At 57.1% G+C, this 14,757-nt stretch overlaps 5 protein-coding genes across 5 annotated transcripts; 3 read left to right on the top strand and 2 right to left on the bottom strand.

Annotated features, from left to right (window-relative positions):
- Positions 1-2,052: 2,052 nt before the first annotated feature.
- Positions 2,053-2,817, top strand: GMORB2_2313 (von Willebrand factor type A domain; the record flags this gene model as incomplete). The annotated part of the gene is made up of 2 exons (XM_035464293.1): positions 2,053-2,284; positions 2,378-2,817. The coding sequence occupies 2 exons, from the start codon at positions 2,053-2,055 to the stop codon at positions 2,815-2,817; spliced, it is 672 nt and encodes a 223-aa protein (XP_035320003.1).
- A 25-nt stretch (positions 2,818-2,842) lies between these two features.
- Positions 2,843-5,824, top strand: GMORB2_2312 (von Willebrand factor type A domain; the record flags this gene model as incomplete). The annotated part of the gene is made up of 1 exon (XM_035464292.1): positions 2,843-5,824. One exon carries the CDS (start codon positions 2,843-2,845, stop codon positions 5,822-5,824), a length of 2,982 nt encoding a protein of 993 aa, XP_035320002.1.
- A 1,278-nt stretch (positions 5,825-7,102) lies between these two features.
- Positions 7,103-9,246, bottom strand: GMORB2_2311 (T-complex protein 1 subunit theta; the record flags this gene model as incomplete). Its single annotated transcript, XM_035464291.1, has 4 exons — positions 7,103-7,120; positions 7,314-7,487; positions 7,610-9,002; positions 9,188-9,246. 4 exons carry the CDS (start codon positions 9,244-9,246, stop codon positions 7,103-7,105), a joined length of 1,644 nt encoding a protein of 547 aa, XP_035320001.1.
- A 1,040-nt stretch (positions 9,247-10,286) lies between these two features.
- On the top strand, positions 10,287-11,405 carry GMORB2_2310 (HMG protein; the record flags this gene model as incomplete). Its single annotated transcript, XM_035464290.1, has 2 exons — positions 10,287-10,568; positions 10,713-11,405. The coding sequence occupies 2 exons, from the start codon at positions 10,287-10,289 to the stop codon at positions 11,403-11,405; spliced, it is 975 nt and encodes a 324-aa protein (XP_035320000.1).
- A 655-nt stretch (positions 11,406-12,060) lies between these two features.
- On the bottom strand, positions 12,061-14,147 carry GMORB2_2309 (uncharacterized protein; the record flags this gene model as incomplete). The annotated part of the gene is made up of 5 exons (XM_035464289.1): positions 12,061-12,116; positions 12,243-12,594; positions 12,711-13,313; positions 13,568-13,577; positions 13,612-14,147. Coding segments are annotated over 5 exons (1,557 nt in total), but the record flags the coding sequence as incomplete, so codon positions are not given.
- Between the last annotated feature and the right edge of the window lie 610 nt (positions 14,148-14,757).

Genomic DNA, 14,757 nt, shown 5'->3' with positions numbered 1-14,757 from the left:
AGCCTGTGAGGCCGGAATGGCTCTCTCCCTTTCCCTCCTCTACTACGAAAGGTACTGAGCAGGGGGGGGGGTTCTTGATGGGTCTCAACGTTGGGACATCCATGTCAGACTAAGCCGTCTCTGTCCTGGTTGCGTATCTGTACATATTACACGCTCGTAGAGCGGTAGTGTGAGTACGGGTACGTATATCACCTGTACTCGGTAATACCTCACACATCGTGATGCCAATATAACCTGTACGTACGAGCGGTATTATACTCGTACAGAACCGAGGAGCAATATGTGATCTGTACGGAGTAATGTACCTTGGGAAGTGCTTACTATTATATTATCATATCATTATATCATATCTTATATATATACATATATACATACATATATATATTAGCGTACAGACTCCAGCAAAGAGTAATAATAGTGTTAATACTGCCAACTACTAGTACGGATTTACATGTAATACTGCTCCCACCATCCATTGTTGATTGACACTCTCAGTGCGCACTCTTGCTTCCTACCTACAGTAAATAGTAATAAGTATTGACTGTACCCTGTGAGAGAGGAAACGGGGTGCCATGACCCCCGGCCGCGACCATGTCAGAACAGACACCCCCCCCCCCCCCTAATTCATTACAGCCCATAGAACACCTTTCTTCTTTTTTTTTGGTGGTGAATATTTTATATTGGAAATTTTCTTTTTGCTTGTTCCTGCAGCTTCTCTCCCCATTATTACATTATTACTCCGAACGGACCTCAATACACAGTCTACTCTGACATTTGCCCTCTCCCGCGTTCCTCTTTGAGGTCTCTCTCACTCTCTCCGCCACCAGTCCCCTTTCTACCTCATATCCCCCCCCCCCCCTTGTTCCAGCCCACTCACACTCTACGCTACGCTACGCTACGCTACGACTATGCTACGCTGCCGTTTATGTGAATACAATCGGCAATCGCCTCTCTCACTTTCCTTTCTTTCCTTTCTCCCTTTTCCCTTCTCTACGTCGTAACTAACCAATTAATTCTTTTTTTCTTCCTTATTATTACTATTATTCTTTTTTTTATCTCTCTTCTTTGCTCTTTTTGCTCTTTTCTTTTTCTTTTGCTCCCTTTTTGGGCTCCCCCGCCCTGCCCCTTGTTTCTCTCTCGTCGGTCTTGTCGATTGCTTCTTCTCTTACTCCCAATCCGAGAGTTTCTCTTCTTTCCCTCTCTGATTCTCCTCCTTCGTTCCTTCCTCTTCGACGTCAGTGAGGGAGCTGCGCCTTCCTTTTCTCCCCCCTCCCGCTCCTTCCTACTCTGTCAGAGCGCGCCTTCCTTTCTTCGCCTTAGACGGCAAATCAAGCCGTCCAAATCTTCCATCACCACCGGCTTCAGCAATCTTCTCGCCGTCTGACCTGATCCGACTCCGATTCCTGTTTCTGCAACGAACCGAGGCAACATTATAAAAGACTCTGTGGAGCAGAGAGACACATTATCCGACGCCACCACCCAACGACTTTTTTTTTTGTCTCACCCCCACCCCCAAAAGTCTTCGCGCCGTCCCGTCGAGACCGCGACAAACCTTCCTGTGCGACAATTGTTACGCTTGACTTGTTCGACTTTCCCAATCGGGATGATCAGTACACTCATATCTTGACGACCTCTTCCCTCTCTTCATCTCCTTCCTCATCCACTGTCCACCGCGAAAGAAGAGGAAAAAAAAAGTCGAGCATGCAAGCTTCGCTTCCCGATCACTACGATACAACAGACATCTCCCGGCAGTAATAACCAGATTCGATCAGCCCTGCGTTGCGTGCTTCCGAAAGATACGACAACACGAGCAGAACCCACCAGTAGGAGCTTGACGGCTACCGACAGACCTGCGACGCCGCAGACAAATCGAGCCCTCATTCTCTCATATTTCCTGCCACCTCCCGCCTGATCCCAAGCTGGACTTGAAGGCCGTCTAACCGCTATCCTCCCCTCGTCCTTCTGTACGCCCCGCCAGAGCGGCGAGCTATCCTCCCCCCCCTCCGCTCCTAATTTCTCTCCAGCCTGTTGAGCCTCGAATCCCCTTCCTCCATGTTCAATCGCTTTAGCAAGAATCGCGACTACGGTCAAGGCTCCGGCTCCCCACGCTTCACCAACGCCGATTCAGCCTACGAGTCCGCCACCCCCAGTCACCAGGGATTTCCCATCTTCCACGGTCCCTCCGAATACTCGAGCTCTCACTCGTCCCGCCCCGGAAGAGCCTTCTCTCGTCGCGCCGCTCCGATCGCCAACGGTCTCAGGCAATTCGCCTCTTCCGAGAAGTGTACGTCGACCTCCGGCTGGCTACCCCGCCTTTCCCACGACGACGTCTGTGTGTCTGTAACCTGTCTGGCTGACGCTCCCCTGCTTCTAGTAGTCTACCCTGGCCACACCACGTTCGCCAGCAACTCTTCCGCCAGTCTAGGCCAGAGGCTGCCGCGCTCGCAATCGAGAGCCGGTTCTGTAAACTCAAACGTCTCGCTCAGAGGTACCGCCGTGGACAACAACGTCATGGCCACCTCAGCCGATCGGAGCCGAACACGGCGTGAGCGCACCTTTGTCGGTAGCGAATGCGCCGTCTGTGAGGAGCCGCTGGAGCACACCCTCCGTGGAGAGCGCGTCCTCCAATTCTCCTGCGCCCACGTCTGCCACGAGGCCTGCTTCTACGAGTTCATTCGCGAGCTCGACTCGCAGTTCTGCCCCACATGCGACTCGCCTCTGCATCTCGACACGAGCAGGGGCGGCAATGTTATCGACCTCGGTTTGTCATGCCAGAACCACTTTTCGCCCGAGAGGTTGACGACGCCCGAGCACTAACGCGCACACAGAGAAGATAACGAGCATGGTGAGATCCCAGGGCGACACCAGGTCCGTCGGCAGCCCTACGCCTACGCCTGCTGCCGTACCGCCTACGCCCACATGGGACGCCCAGACCGTGCGAGCACCTAGCCTGGAGAGCGGCCCGAGGAGGCAGCCGCAGCCGCAGCCGCAGCCGCAGCAGCACCAGCAGTACCAGCAGCAGCATTACCCCCATCACTACGCTCATTCCAGCTCTCATAGTCGGACGCAGCCGTCCGTCAGCGGCAGAGAGGGCGCCGCACGCGGCAGCGTCCGTGACAGGGACAGGTACGCGCCCTCGGACCTCCAGGGCCCGCGCCACGCCCGCAGTGACAGCGAGGCCACCGGCATGACGGGCGTCACCGGGATGGCGTCGTCGGCCAGCGCCAGCTACCCCGAGACGACCCAGAGCGGCCCCCATCGCCGTCACGACTACGACGTCCAGGCCATGGAGACGACGCCTGGCAGCCCACGATCCATCACCCGGAACCCCATCCCGGCCCCGAGCGTCACCGTCCGCTCCGAGTTTCCCACCCTCAACCGCTCTCGGCAGCAGCAGACCCTGACCTGCCTCGTCACCATCGAGGTCCCAGACAACAAGTGGAGGCCCGACCCCGACGACCTAGGCGCCGGCGCTTCTCATGCCCACCAGTCCGTGGCCTCTGGCTACCAGGATGTCGCCCGCATCGACGATATCGCGAGGTCCGCGTCGCCCGCCCGCAGCGGCTCCAACTTCTTGCCCTACGAGTCGCCGGAGGTGCTCGATGACATGACCGAGAGCCTCCGCGCACGCGTCGACAACTGGCACGGTCTCGACTTCAGCAGGTTCGGCAAGCTGCGCCTGTACGGCACCCTCCGAGTCGGCAAGGACAAGGTCAACTGGCAGGAGCTCGAGTGTTTCCTGTTCGGCGAGATGCTCATCTGCGTAAAGGAGAAGAAGGCGGCCCAGCAGTGGGACGACAACGGCCTCCCCCGCAAGCCTCGCTGCACCCTCAAGGGTTCCATCCTCATCAAGAAGCACCTCAAGGAAGTCACCGAGACGGGCAGCATCGACGAGAACGTCCTGACCCTGGGCCTGTCGGTCGAGGAGCTTCCCAAGTTCCACCTGCGCTTCGAGAACCGCAACCAGCTGAAGCTGTGGCAGCAGGCCCTCCTCGACCTCAACGCCGTCGACACCCTGCCGCTGCGCAGCCCCGACTACGACCGCGACGCCTCCGAGACGGACGAGGAAGCCGAGTGGCAACGCTCGCGCCCCCAGAGGGTCTCGTCGGTCGCCTCGTCCTGGGGCCCTGCCAAGTCGGCCACGACGGCTCCCACCGAGTACACCAGCAACAACCTCTCCAAGGCGGCCCCGCTGCCCAGCTCCATCCACGTCCCCATCGACGTCGTCGTCGTCGTCCCCATCTCGTCGTCCATGCAGGGCGTCAAGATCAACCTGGTCCGCGACGCCCTCCGCTTCATGGTCAACACCCTTGGCGAGCGCGATCGCATGGGTCTCGTCACGTTCGGCTCCGGTGGCGGCGGCGTCCCCATCGTCGGGATGACGACCAAGGCCTGGCCCGGCTGGGCCAACATCCTGGCCTCGATCAAGCCCGTCGGCCAGAAGAGCCACCGCGCCGACGTGGTGGAGGGTGCCAACGTCGCCATGGACCTCCTGATGCAGCGCAAGCACAACAACCCCATCGCCACCATCATGCTCATCAGCGACGCCTCCATGTCGGACGCCGACAGCGTCGACTTCGTCGTCTCCAGGGCCGAGGCCGCCAAGATCACCATCCACTCCTTCGGCCTGGGCATGACGCACAAGCCCGACACCATGATCGAGCTGTCGACGAGGACCAAGGCCTCGTACACGTACGTCAAGGACTGGATGATGCTGAGGGAGTGCCTGGCAGGCTGCCTGGGTTCCATGCAGACCCTGTCGCACCAGAACGTCAAGCTCAAGCTCAAGCTGCCCGAGGGCTCGCCCGCAAAGTTCCACAAGATCAGCGGCGCCCTGCAGATCACCAAGCGCGCCACCGGCCGCGACGCCGAGGCCGCCCTGGGCGATCTCCGTTTCGGCGACAAGAGAGACGTCCTCGTCCAGCTCGTCATCCTCCCCGACAACGTCAACCAGGACCAGCTGCCTCAGGACCCGTGGGATAACATCGTCTCGGGCCTGGAGGCGCTGGGCGGGTCCATGGAGAACGACAATGAGCGCACCGTCTCGGTCGAGGAGGTGCCCCTCATCCAGGCCGACCTCACCTGGGGAGACATACTCCGCGAGGGCACGGCCATGCAGATGCCGCGGCCGTCGCTCCTGGCCATCACCATGCTGCCGCTGGGCATCGGTCAGAAGAAGTCGTGGCAGGCGTCGCCTCCCATCCCGCCCCATCCCAGCATCGTGCAGCGCCGCATGGAGCTCCTCACCTCGGACATGCTCACGAGGGCCCTGACTCTCGTCAGCCGCGGCCAGCACGAGCGTGCCCACACCCTCCTGACCGAGACGCGGTCGATCCTCAAGGGCCTGGGCAAGGGCGGGCTGCCTCCCGTGCCCCCCATGGCCGGCAAGCCACCCGGCACCTCGCCGCACATTGACGGCTCGCCGATCGCGACCGGTACGCCCGACCGCAAGCGCAGCCCGTCGCCGCCGACGTCGTCGTCCCACTCGGGCAACAACCCGGCACCGTCGGGTCGATCCGACGTCGGCGGCCCGGCGACCCTGGGCCTGAGCTCGGGCATCGACGCCAGCACGGTGTCGGCCCTGGACCAGGAGCTGGAGAGCAGCCTGGAGTGGATCAACCACCCCGCCGTCTTCAGCCGCGACAGCCGCAAGGCGGTGCTGCAGGCCATCGGCGTCATCAGCTCTCAGCGGGCGTTTACCTTCCGCACCCCGGTCGAGAGCATCTGGTCCGAGAGGATCACCGGCGTCAAGCGGTTGACCGAGAAGAGCAGGGAGTGGCGTGAGGAAGGGGCCGATGCCGTGGGTATTGTCGAGGAGGCATAATCTTGCCGACTCCAATTCCTCTTCTGCCTCTTTTCCGACCTCTCTCTCTCGTTTTTTTCTTATCCTTTCCTTCTTCTTATTTATTCCACTGTCTTATGATATATTTCTTAACACTTGTCTTAGATGACGAAACTTATCATTGCTCTATGGCGACGACGGCGTTCTTTCATCTCTTCACCTCTCCTCTTATATCCTTCTTTTTTTCCCCTCTTATATTCTCATCTATGTTGAAGTTCTTTCTCAAGCAAAGCACAGTCAGCGTGTCCGAGACGGTGTTTTTTTTCTCTGACTTTTTCGTTCTTGTCCCCCCCCCCATACTCTTTTCTTTTTTCCCTAAAAAAGCCCAGCCATGATACCTCTTTTTTTTCTTTTCTTGCCACTTTTTTTTGGGGTCTGTCTGCTTTTTCGCCTTGTTCTCGTCTCTCGATTCATGTCTGGTGTGTATTGACATGTCCAATAATTCTATTGGATCATGTATTAAAAGAAAAAGAAGAAGAAGAAAAGGGATGGAAAAAAATGCCCAAGTCATGTATATACCAATTTTGGTTTGTTTTTGGGATTTATTCTTGTGTGTGTGTATATTGGATGGGAATGGGATGGCCGGATAGGGAAACGTACCTCGTTTTTTTTCCCTCTTTTTTTTTTCTCTCTTCTTCTGCCTCAAAAAAAAGATATATGTATATACATACATGTATATCGACTTTCAAGTAAATTTCCAAAACTTGGGAGTTGGATCTCATTCATGATTGTTTCCTTTGCAATTCACATCCCCATTTTGAAAAAAAAAACCCGGACAAGGGAATGAATATACGTACTCTACTTGACAAAAAAAAAAGTATGGTTTAAGTGTACACAACTGCACACCGTTACAAAACAGAACAAAAAAAACCCCAAAAGAAGAAGAAAAGACTTTGCAAGGTCGTCTACGGAGCATAATACTGACAAACTGATCCTTCTACTAGTAGCTAGATAGATATACGTTACTCTTGACAACCTGGAATTCTTTTTGACCTTTTTTTTGATTTACATCTTTTTTTTTTTGTATTAGGACTAAGTTTCTGCTCCGACTATTTCCCATATTCCCCCCGTAGAAGAAGAATAAACTATTATTTCTTTTCCCCTTCCTTCTCTCTTCTTTTTTTCCTCTTGTTTTGTTTGTTTCCCTTCTCAATCCGTAGGACATGACAGATGCACAGAATTGTAGGATTGAAGGATTTTTGCAAAGTATAGAGAGAGGGAGAGGGGGTAGAAAAAGACAAGAAGTCGTAGGCGAGAATCTTAGTCCTCATCCCAGTTCTGAAAGGAAGAAGGAAGATTGTCAGTGAGAGTGAAGCGGAGAAAGATGAGAAAGCAATGAAAGAGTAGAAGGACAGAGAGAGAAGAAAAGAAGAGGAAGAAAAGACGAGCAAGGAAATGATTGAGGAGAAGGGAGAGTGGAGGAAAAGAGGATAAGAGCAGAGATTGAAAAGAGAAGAAAAAAAAAACTTACCGGGTTGGGAGCAGGAGGCTTGGGGCCACCCGCCTGCCTAGCGACGATGATCTGATCAACGGAGAGGATCGTGCGGGCGGCCTCGGTGGCGAGCTTGATGGCCCAGTGCTTGGAGACGAGGAGGTCAAGGATTCCTTCCTCCTTGGTGTCGAGGGTGCCAGTCTCATCGTCGTTCTGCGTCCCCGGCGGCGGAGGAGGGGCGATGGTCAGTACAGAACCATGTGACAAGAACAAGAGAAGAAGAGAGAGGAGAGAGAGAGAGAGAGAGAGAGAAACGGGGGGAGTTGTAAACATACATCAATATCGACGCCAGTATCCCAGTCTTCACTCTTGTGATGAGCAGCGTATAACCTGCTCAGGACCTCGGTGGCGTCGAGACCGCAGCTCTCGGCGAGGGTGCGGGGGACGACCTCGAAGGCCTCGGCGTACTTCTTGATGGCGTACTGGGCGATCCCGGGCGTCTTGTCGCCAAAGTCCTGTATCCTCTCGACGAGCTGGGTCTCGGTAGCTCCGGCGCCGGGTACGAGGCGGGCGTCGCGGGTGATGGCCTTGACGACGTTGACGCCGTCATCTACGGCGCGCTCGACGTCGTCGAGGTGGTTCTGGGTGGCGCCGCGGAGGACAAGGGTGGCGGTGCGGGTGACGTCCGTCTCCTGGCGGAAGACGGTGACGCGGTCGCCGCCAATCTCGAGCGTCTCGACCACGTCGATGGAGCCCATCTCGTCGGGCATGGGGGCGCCGAGGCGGGCCAGAGGCGTCGCGCCGACCACGCGGCAGACGCGGCGGAGCTCAAACTTGGACAGGATGCGGATGGCCAGGATGCCGTAGCGGTTGAGGTAGTGGAGGGCGACGTCGCCGATGCGCTCGCCGACGATGACGACGCGGAGGCCCGAGTCGTAGAGCTCCTTGATGGAGGCCTCCAGCTGGGACTCCTCGCCCTTTGTGAAGTCGGTCATCTCCTTGGCGTTGTGCAGGAGCACGGTGCCCTTGGTCTCCGTCTGGCTGTTGTCGATGGGGCAGGTGAAGACGCCGACCTTGGCCTTGGTGGCCTTCTTGACGGAGCCCTCGGGCTCCTTGGGGAAGACCATGCCCTTGACGACGCGGGACTGGTCCAGGCTCCCGCCCATGATCTTGACGACGCGGATGTTGTCGACGTTGAAGTTGGCCGGGTTCTTGGGCAGCACGGCCAGGACGCCCTCGGCCACCAGGCCGGCCAGGAAGTCCTCGTTGCCGTTCTGCTTGCTGGCTACGACGGTGCGGATGGCCTTGCTCAGCTCGTCCTGGTCGCGCAGGTCCTCGACCTTGTCGACCGACAGCTCCTCGAGGGTGTCGAGCGCGAACTTCTGGGCCTTCTCGTAGCCCAGGACGATGTCGGACGTCTTGAGGCCCATGCGCAGCAGCTCCTCGGCCTTGCGCAGCAGCTCGCCGGCCAGGATGATGACCAGGTTGGTGGCGTCGCCCATCTCCGACTCCTGCTGCTGGCTCGCCATGACGATGATCTTGGCGGCCGGGTGCACCACGTCGAGCTCCCGCAGGATGGTGGCGGCATCCGAGGTGAGTATCATCTTTTGCAGGTGGTTGATGATGATCTTGTTGCGGCCGTAGGGGCCGAGCGAGGTCTGGACCGTCGACGAGATGGCGCGGCAGGCCTCGATGTTTCGCAGGACGGCACCATCTTCGGAGTCGTAGCTGAGGGGGGCGTCAGATGTGAGCAATCACCGCAGCCAAGGTGGTGGGCGCGGTCGTGACGGTGACGGTGACGGAGGCGGTGGCCGGCGTGTAAGGGGGCCGAGGAGGGGCACACACCACCACCACACGAGCACACAGCAACACAGCAGGCGCGGGACGGGGAAGATGGGGTGGGAGCTACTCACTTGTTGTAACCTCCCTTGAACAGGCCCGCATTGGGGGCGTTGGGAATATTGAGCGACATTGTCGATGACGATTCCAAGACGCTCTCTCGGATCTCTCTGGCAGCAGGGAGATGGGGGAGAAAGAAGAAGGCCTTGCTACCGTTAAGCCTGAACAGGTCCAGGAGCTTCCTCTGTCGTGTTGCTGGAAAATCTCCTGCTGTGTGGGACGACGGGGGACCCCTCCGGACTTGGTTGATCCGGTCCGACCGACACCGACAGCACCAGGCTACGGCGCTGCGACGCTGCTGTTGATGGCCTGTACGGAGTGAGTGACCTGCTGCCTTGTAGCCTGCATTATTACTGGTGGTGGCCTGTAGGTACGCTGGCCCTCCCAAGTACGTGTACCGATACCACTCCGTACAGCGCCTGTAGTTCTGACGGCGCGCTTCCTTGGTACTGCCCGTATCGATGCTGATCCGTTCAATAGGCTCTCTCCCAGTCGCCGTCCCCCCCTCCAGTCGCATCGCAGGCTGAAGTCGCAGCAGATCTCGTCAGCCCTCGGAACTTGTCTCTTCTCCCCTCGTCTGGTCTCTTGTTCTCTGGTAGTGGTACTCCGTACCTCATCTCGTCTCTCGTCTCCCCTCTCCCGTCTCCCGTCTTCTGCATCTGCCATCCCCCCACGGCAACGCCCCGAGTGATCGGATTGCCCTTATTGTACGGAGAGGCGACCGCCGGCGACAGCAGCTACGACGTTGCCCAGAGACGCATCAACCACCCCGACTGAAGCCACCACGTCTGCAGCGCCTCAGCCGCCCCGTAACCTCTCCCGCCCCAGCGACCCCTTCAGCGCGCTCTCCTTCTCCCTCTCTTCCCGGCCTTCCCAGCCCCAGCCAGACCTGAGAGCTGGTGATTTGAGAAGGAAGAGGACAGGAGAAAAGAGAGTCTCGGCTGTCACGCGTGATAGTTTTAGGAGACCGATCTCGACGCCATGGCGCCCCAGTCCAGTGAGTGGTAGTCACTACAATTCTTCCTCTCCCTTCTCCTCAACTCTCCCGCTCCATCCTTTCACGTCGTCGCCGTCCTCGTCGTCACCGTCATCGCCACGGCGCCCGAGCGCATGATGGCCGGAGCAGAAGCTGACAGCCCACCCCGATCCACCACAGCCGTCCCCCCTCCCCTCCCCCCTTCGGTCGAGGAGGCCTACCGTCGGAAGTGCGTCCAGCTCAAGAACCGCACCAACGAAGTCGAGGAGTCCAATGATGCCGCCCGTCTTCGCCTGTCGCGCATCAAACGCCAGGTCGAGAAGCTGAGGGTCGAAAGGGCCTTTCTCCTAGAGCAGCTCGCCAAGCGCACCAGCACCAATGTCGAAGACTCTGAAGGAAGCCCCAGTCCTCCTCCTACGGTATGCCTTCTCTTTCCTTTCCTCTTCCATTCACCTCCATCTCTCTCTCTCTCGGGATGAAGAGAGCATCCTCCCCGCCTCTATCCCCGTCCTGTGTTGATCTTAATTTTTCTCTCTATTTTCTCAAATAAATAAAAAATATAGCCTCCCGCCAAAATCAACAACTCCTTCTCCGGTGAAGCCGAAGCTAATACCTCCCGAAAGCCCAAGGAGAAGCCCTTGCGCACCAAGCGTGGTCACCGCAAGGCGGATGATCACAACAAGGACGGGGCCGAGGGAGCTGGCGCCGACGCCGCCAACGAACCATCCGAGGCCGACATCGCCAAGGGGGCGTTCGACCTGTTCGCCAAGGCTCGCCGCGCCGATGCTGCAGAAGCCGCCGCCAACGCCGAAGACGACGACAAGACGCAGCCAGACGCCGACGCCGACGCCGACGCCGAGGATAAGCTCGAGCGCGCCTGGAAGGAGCTCGCCGACGCCGACAAGGAAAAGTACATGTCCGACTTCAAGTCTTCGCTGCCCCCTCCACCTCCCCCCAAGAAGGAGGCCGATGAGGGCGAGGCCGATGGCGACAAGAACAGCGACGAGAAGAAGCCTTCCTCCGCCACCCCCACCAGGGACGGCAAGGACAAGTCCACCCCTCGAGAGGATGACGATGACAAGGCCGACAAGGAGAATGGCGACGAGGCCAAGGACGCCGAGAAAGGCAAGCCTGATGGCGAGACCAAGGACAAGGACGACGATGCCGCCGCCGCCAAGCCTGAGCCTCAGGATGAGGATGTTGAGATGACCAGCAACGAGCCCGACCGTCCGACCGAGTCCAAAGACGCCGAGTGAGCCGCCGAGTAAGACCGGAAAGGAGAAGAGAATGCGCGTGATGGGCGTGCTACGTCTCGCCATGTATTGTTGATTTAGTACTGATATCATCCGGTGTTGTCAAACGGGCGTTTTTCTGTTTTTTCTGCTCCTTCTTTTTCTTATCATCTACCGGCGGGGTCTCAAACTGGGTGAAGGGCGGCGGGATGTTCATCTCTTCAGGAGCCTTTTTTTTATAGCTGCAAGGTCAACTGTACAGTGTTTCAATAGAATCAAGGGAATCTAGTCACATTGCGTGTGCGCGCGTACCGTCTGATGGGACTGATGTGCCTCTGCGCATCGCCCAGGACGTTACTATACTACACGTAATAGGTACCATTGATATTGATAGACATGCCGGTCGAAGGGGAGACGTGTTGGGATAAGAGGAGGGAGATGGTATACATGGGTATCGATGCCTCGTTCTGCTGTTTCTCGCAAAAGAAAAAGAAAAAAAGAAAAAAAAAAGAGAGAGAGAGAGAGAGAGAAAGGGGGAGACGTTCGCCCCGGGAAATGTCTATCCACCGCAACATGTATATATATATATGTGTGTGTGTGTATGTGTGTGTGAAGAAGTAGAATAAATACAAATGACGTAATAAGAAATACAAAAGAAGGATCATTCTCCAGCGTACAAGTCAACGACAATGTTGACAAAGGCCACCAAGATTTCCGCCGCGATGAGTACAATCACTTGGTCAGGATGTCAGCACATCAACGTCTAGGTGGTGTGAGAGGGAGCAGAGGGACGAAGACGAGGACAAGGTGAGAGAGACGAGAGAGAGGGAGAGAAGGGAGAGAGGAAGAAGAAGCACTCACCAATCCATTCCAGCTTTTCACCGTGGCCGTGACTGAGCTGATCCTTCAGCACGGCCAGTAGATCGGCAATGACGTCCAGGCGCTCGTTGAGGAGGCCGACACGCTGGTCCATCTCCAGATAGCTCCGGACGGCCTGGTAGACCGGCTCGAGCTGGGGCTCTACCCAGAAGAGCTCGGGGGTGTCGAGGACGGAGCCGTTGAGGTGGATGCTTATGCGGAGGATGAAGAGCTCGCCTATCTGCATGTTGATCTGGGAGCGGCTGAGGTCAATCTTTCCCGTGAGGGCGATTTGCGTCGGTATGTCCTTGCATGTCTCTACTGTTGAGGCGATGAGTTCCTCAAAGAGGGAAGTCTGTTTTATTTTATTTTGTCAGTTAGCCTGTCTGTCTTGTCTGGGAGCAAGGTTCCCATCATATAGACGGGGGTGGTAAGGAAGAGAGAGAGAGGGGAGGGAGAGAGAGGAAATACCTTGACACTCTGAGCCAGAGCATGCGATATAGCCAACTTGATCATGTAATTGTTCTTGTCGCGCAGCGTGATGAAATCATTGTATATACGCGCCTGGTACTCCTTTGTGTAGTAAAAGTTAAAGTGCTCCGTCTCGACGTCGTCGGGCGACAGCTTCTCTAGCTCAAACTTGGAGATCTCCTTGAGGAAGCGCGTCTCCTGCGACTCCGTCATGCCCCAGAGAACCACGACGCCGTAGTCGAACAGAAAGGCCTCGGGCGTGTGCACCGACGTGTCAAAGTCGGGTATGCTCACCGCAATGGCCGAGCCGCCGCCGTCCACGCCGTCCACGCCGTCCACGATACTAGGGCCCAGCAGCTCCCCGCCGTTGAGGGGGCCGACATCGACATCGGCGTTGTCGTCTTCGGCCGGCGCGCCGACCCCTTCTCCTCCCCCTTCTCCTTCTTCTCCCCCCGTCGACTGCTGCTGATCTTGGCTTTTGATGAGGCTCTCGCGAATCTGCTGCTGCTGGCTGTTGTTGTTGTTGTTGTTGTTGTTGTTGTTGTTGTTGTTGTTGTTCTCGTCCACCGAGTCGCCGCCAGTCGAGTGTCTCCTCTCATAGGTCTGGACGGGGTCGGGCCGACGCGGCGCAGCGGTCGAGGTCGAGGTCGAGGTCGAGGTCGAGGTCAAAGTAGAGGATGTGGGCGTGGGTGTGGGTGCGGATGCGCGTGTCGTGAGGGCCGGCTTGGGAACACCACTGCTGCTGACATTGCTGCTGCCGCCGCCGCCGCCGCCGCCACCGCCTCCAATGTTCTTGGTGTACCGGTAAGGGGTGTATATGCACTCGTCGATGAGTTTCGGGTTGGCGTTGCGCGTACGGCCCCTGCCCTTGAGGAAGCGCAGCAGGGCCTCCATATCGTACCGGTTGGCGGTGCAGTAGGCCGTGACGCGCGGCAGCCTGCCGCGGTCGGCCTTGCCCAGCCTGGCGGCGTCCCGGCGGGCGCTGGGGTCCTTGATCCGCGGCAGCTGCGAGTACACGTCCCGGCCGTTTTCTTCGTCGTCGGAGCCGCCGGCCTCGAGCTCCGGGTTGGGCAGGAGCTTGAGCTTCTCCGTCTTCTTGGTGCTGCGTTGCGGGCCGAGCTTGGAGCCCACCAGGGGCAGGGAGCTCGCCGCCGGCAACGTCCCGTGGCTGTTCCTCCTCCTGAGCTTGCTGTTGAAGGCTGACAGGATTGGCTGTGCCCCCGCTGGTGCTGCGCCGGCGACATGGAGATGCTGCTGCTGCTGCTGCTGCTGCTGGGGCAGCGAGCGCGGCGGCGGCAGCTCGTCCGGTTCGATGGTCAACGTTACCGGGTCGTCGCTGAAAGTGACATTCCGACTCGATTTCGATCGGGGAGATATCTCATTGTTGCCTGGTAGTAGAGGCGTCGTCTCACTCATCTTGCCTTGTCGGGCGTCCATGTATTCGTTCTTGGGGGAGGGCGGGATATCCGTCCATCCGATGAAGAACGGAGGGGAAAGAGAGAAGGAATTAGAAAGAAGAGACTGGTTTATTTTATAGCTGCTGGCAATTCGTATGACGAGACGCAATCTCAATGACAATTACTGCCGTACATGTCGCTTGATAATCAGAAAGAAAAGGCAAACAACCCAGCAGAAGAGGAATTGATTTAAATATAAAATAAAGGCCAAAGAGTTCCTCCCCTGTTGAAAAGGGTTCTCTGTTTGGCTTCGGAAGTGAGGGGGGGGGGACGAGATTGAAGAAAGCTGGAGGTCAATAATACTTAGTCCTGGAAATTGAAACGCAAAAACCGGTGACTTTTTAGGCCCATGACGTTTTAGTCTTGGTGCCATAACCGAACCTCGAGATTCGCGGGATTCCTCTTGCGGCAGAGACACACAATTACTGGCGATAGTAGCCATGTGTTTTTTTACTACCTTGCATTTTTTTCTCGGGGGGTTTTTTCTTGGAAGAAAAAAAAGGCCTTTTAGATATATACATCTTCTTTCCCTTCATTCCCAAGATCCACCATACCATCAAACAGTCTATTGCAGCGGGAAATCTTGTCAA

This window comes from Geosmithia morbida (genome assembly GCF_012550715.1).
Source record: "Geosmithia morbida isolate 1262 chromosome Unknown scaffold_12, whole genome shotgun sequence".
In the NCBI taxonomy this organism is placed as follows: Eukaryota; Fungi; Ascomycota; class Sordariomycetes; order Hypocreales; family Bionectriaceae; genus Geosmithia; species Geosmithia morbida.
Note: the sequence above shows the minus strand (reverse complement) of the source record. Positions and strands in the feature narration are given on the sequence as shown.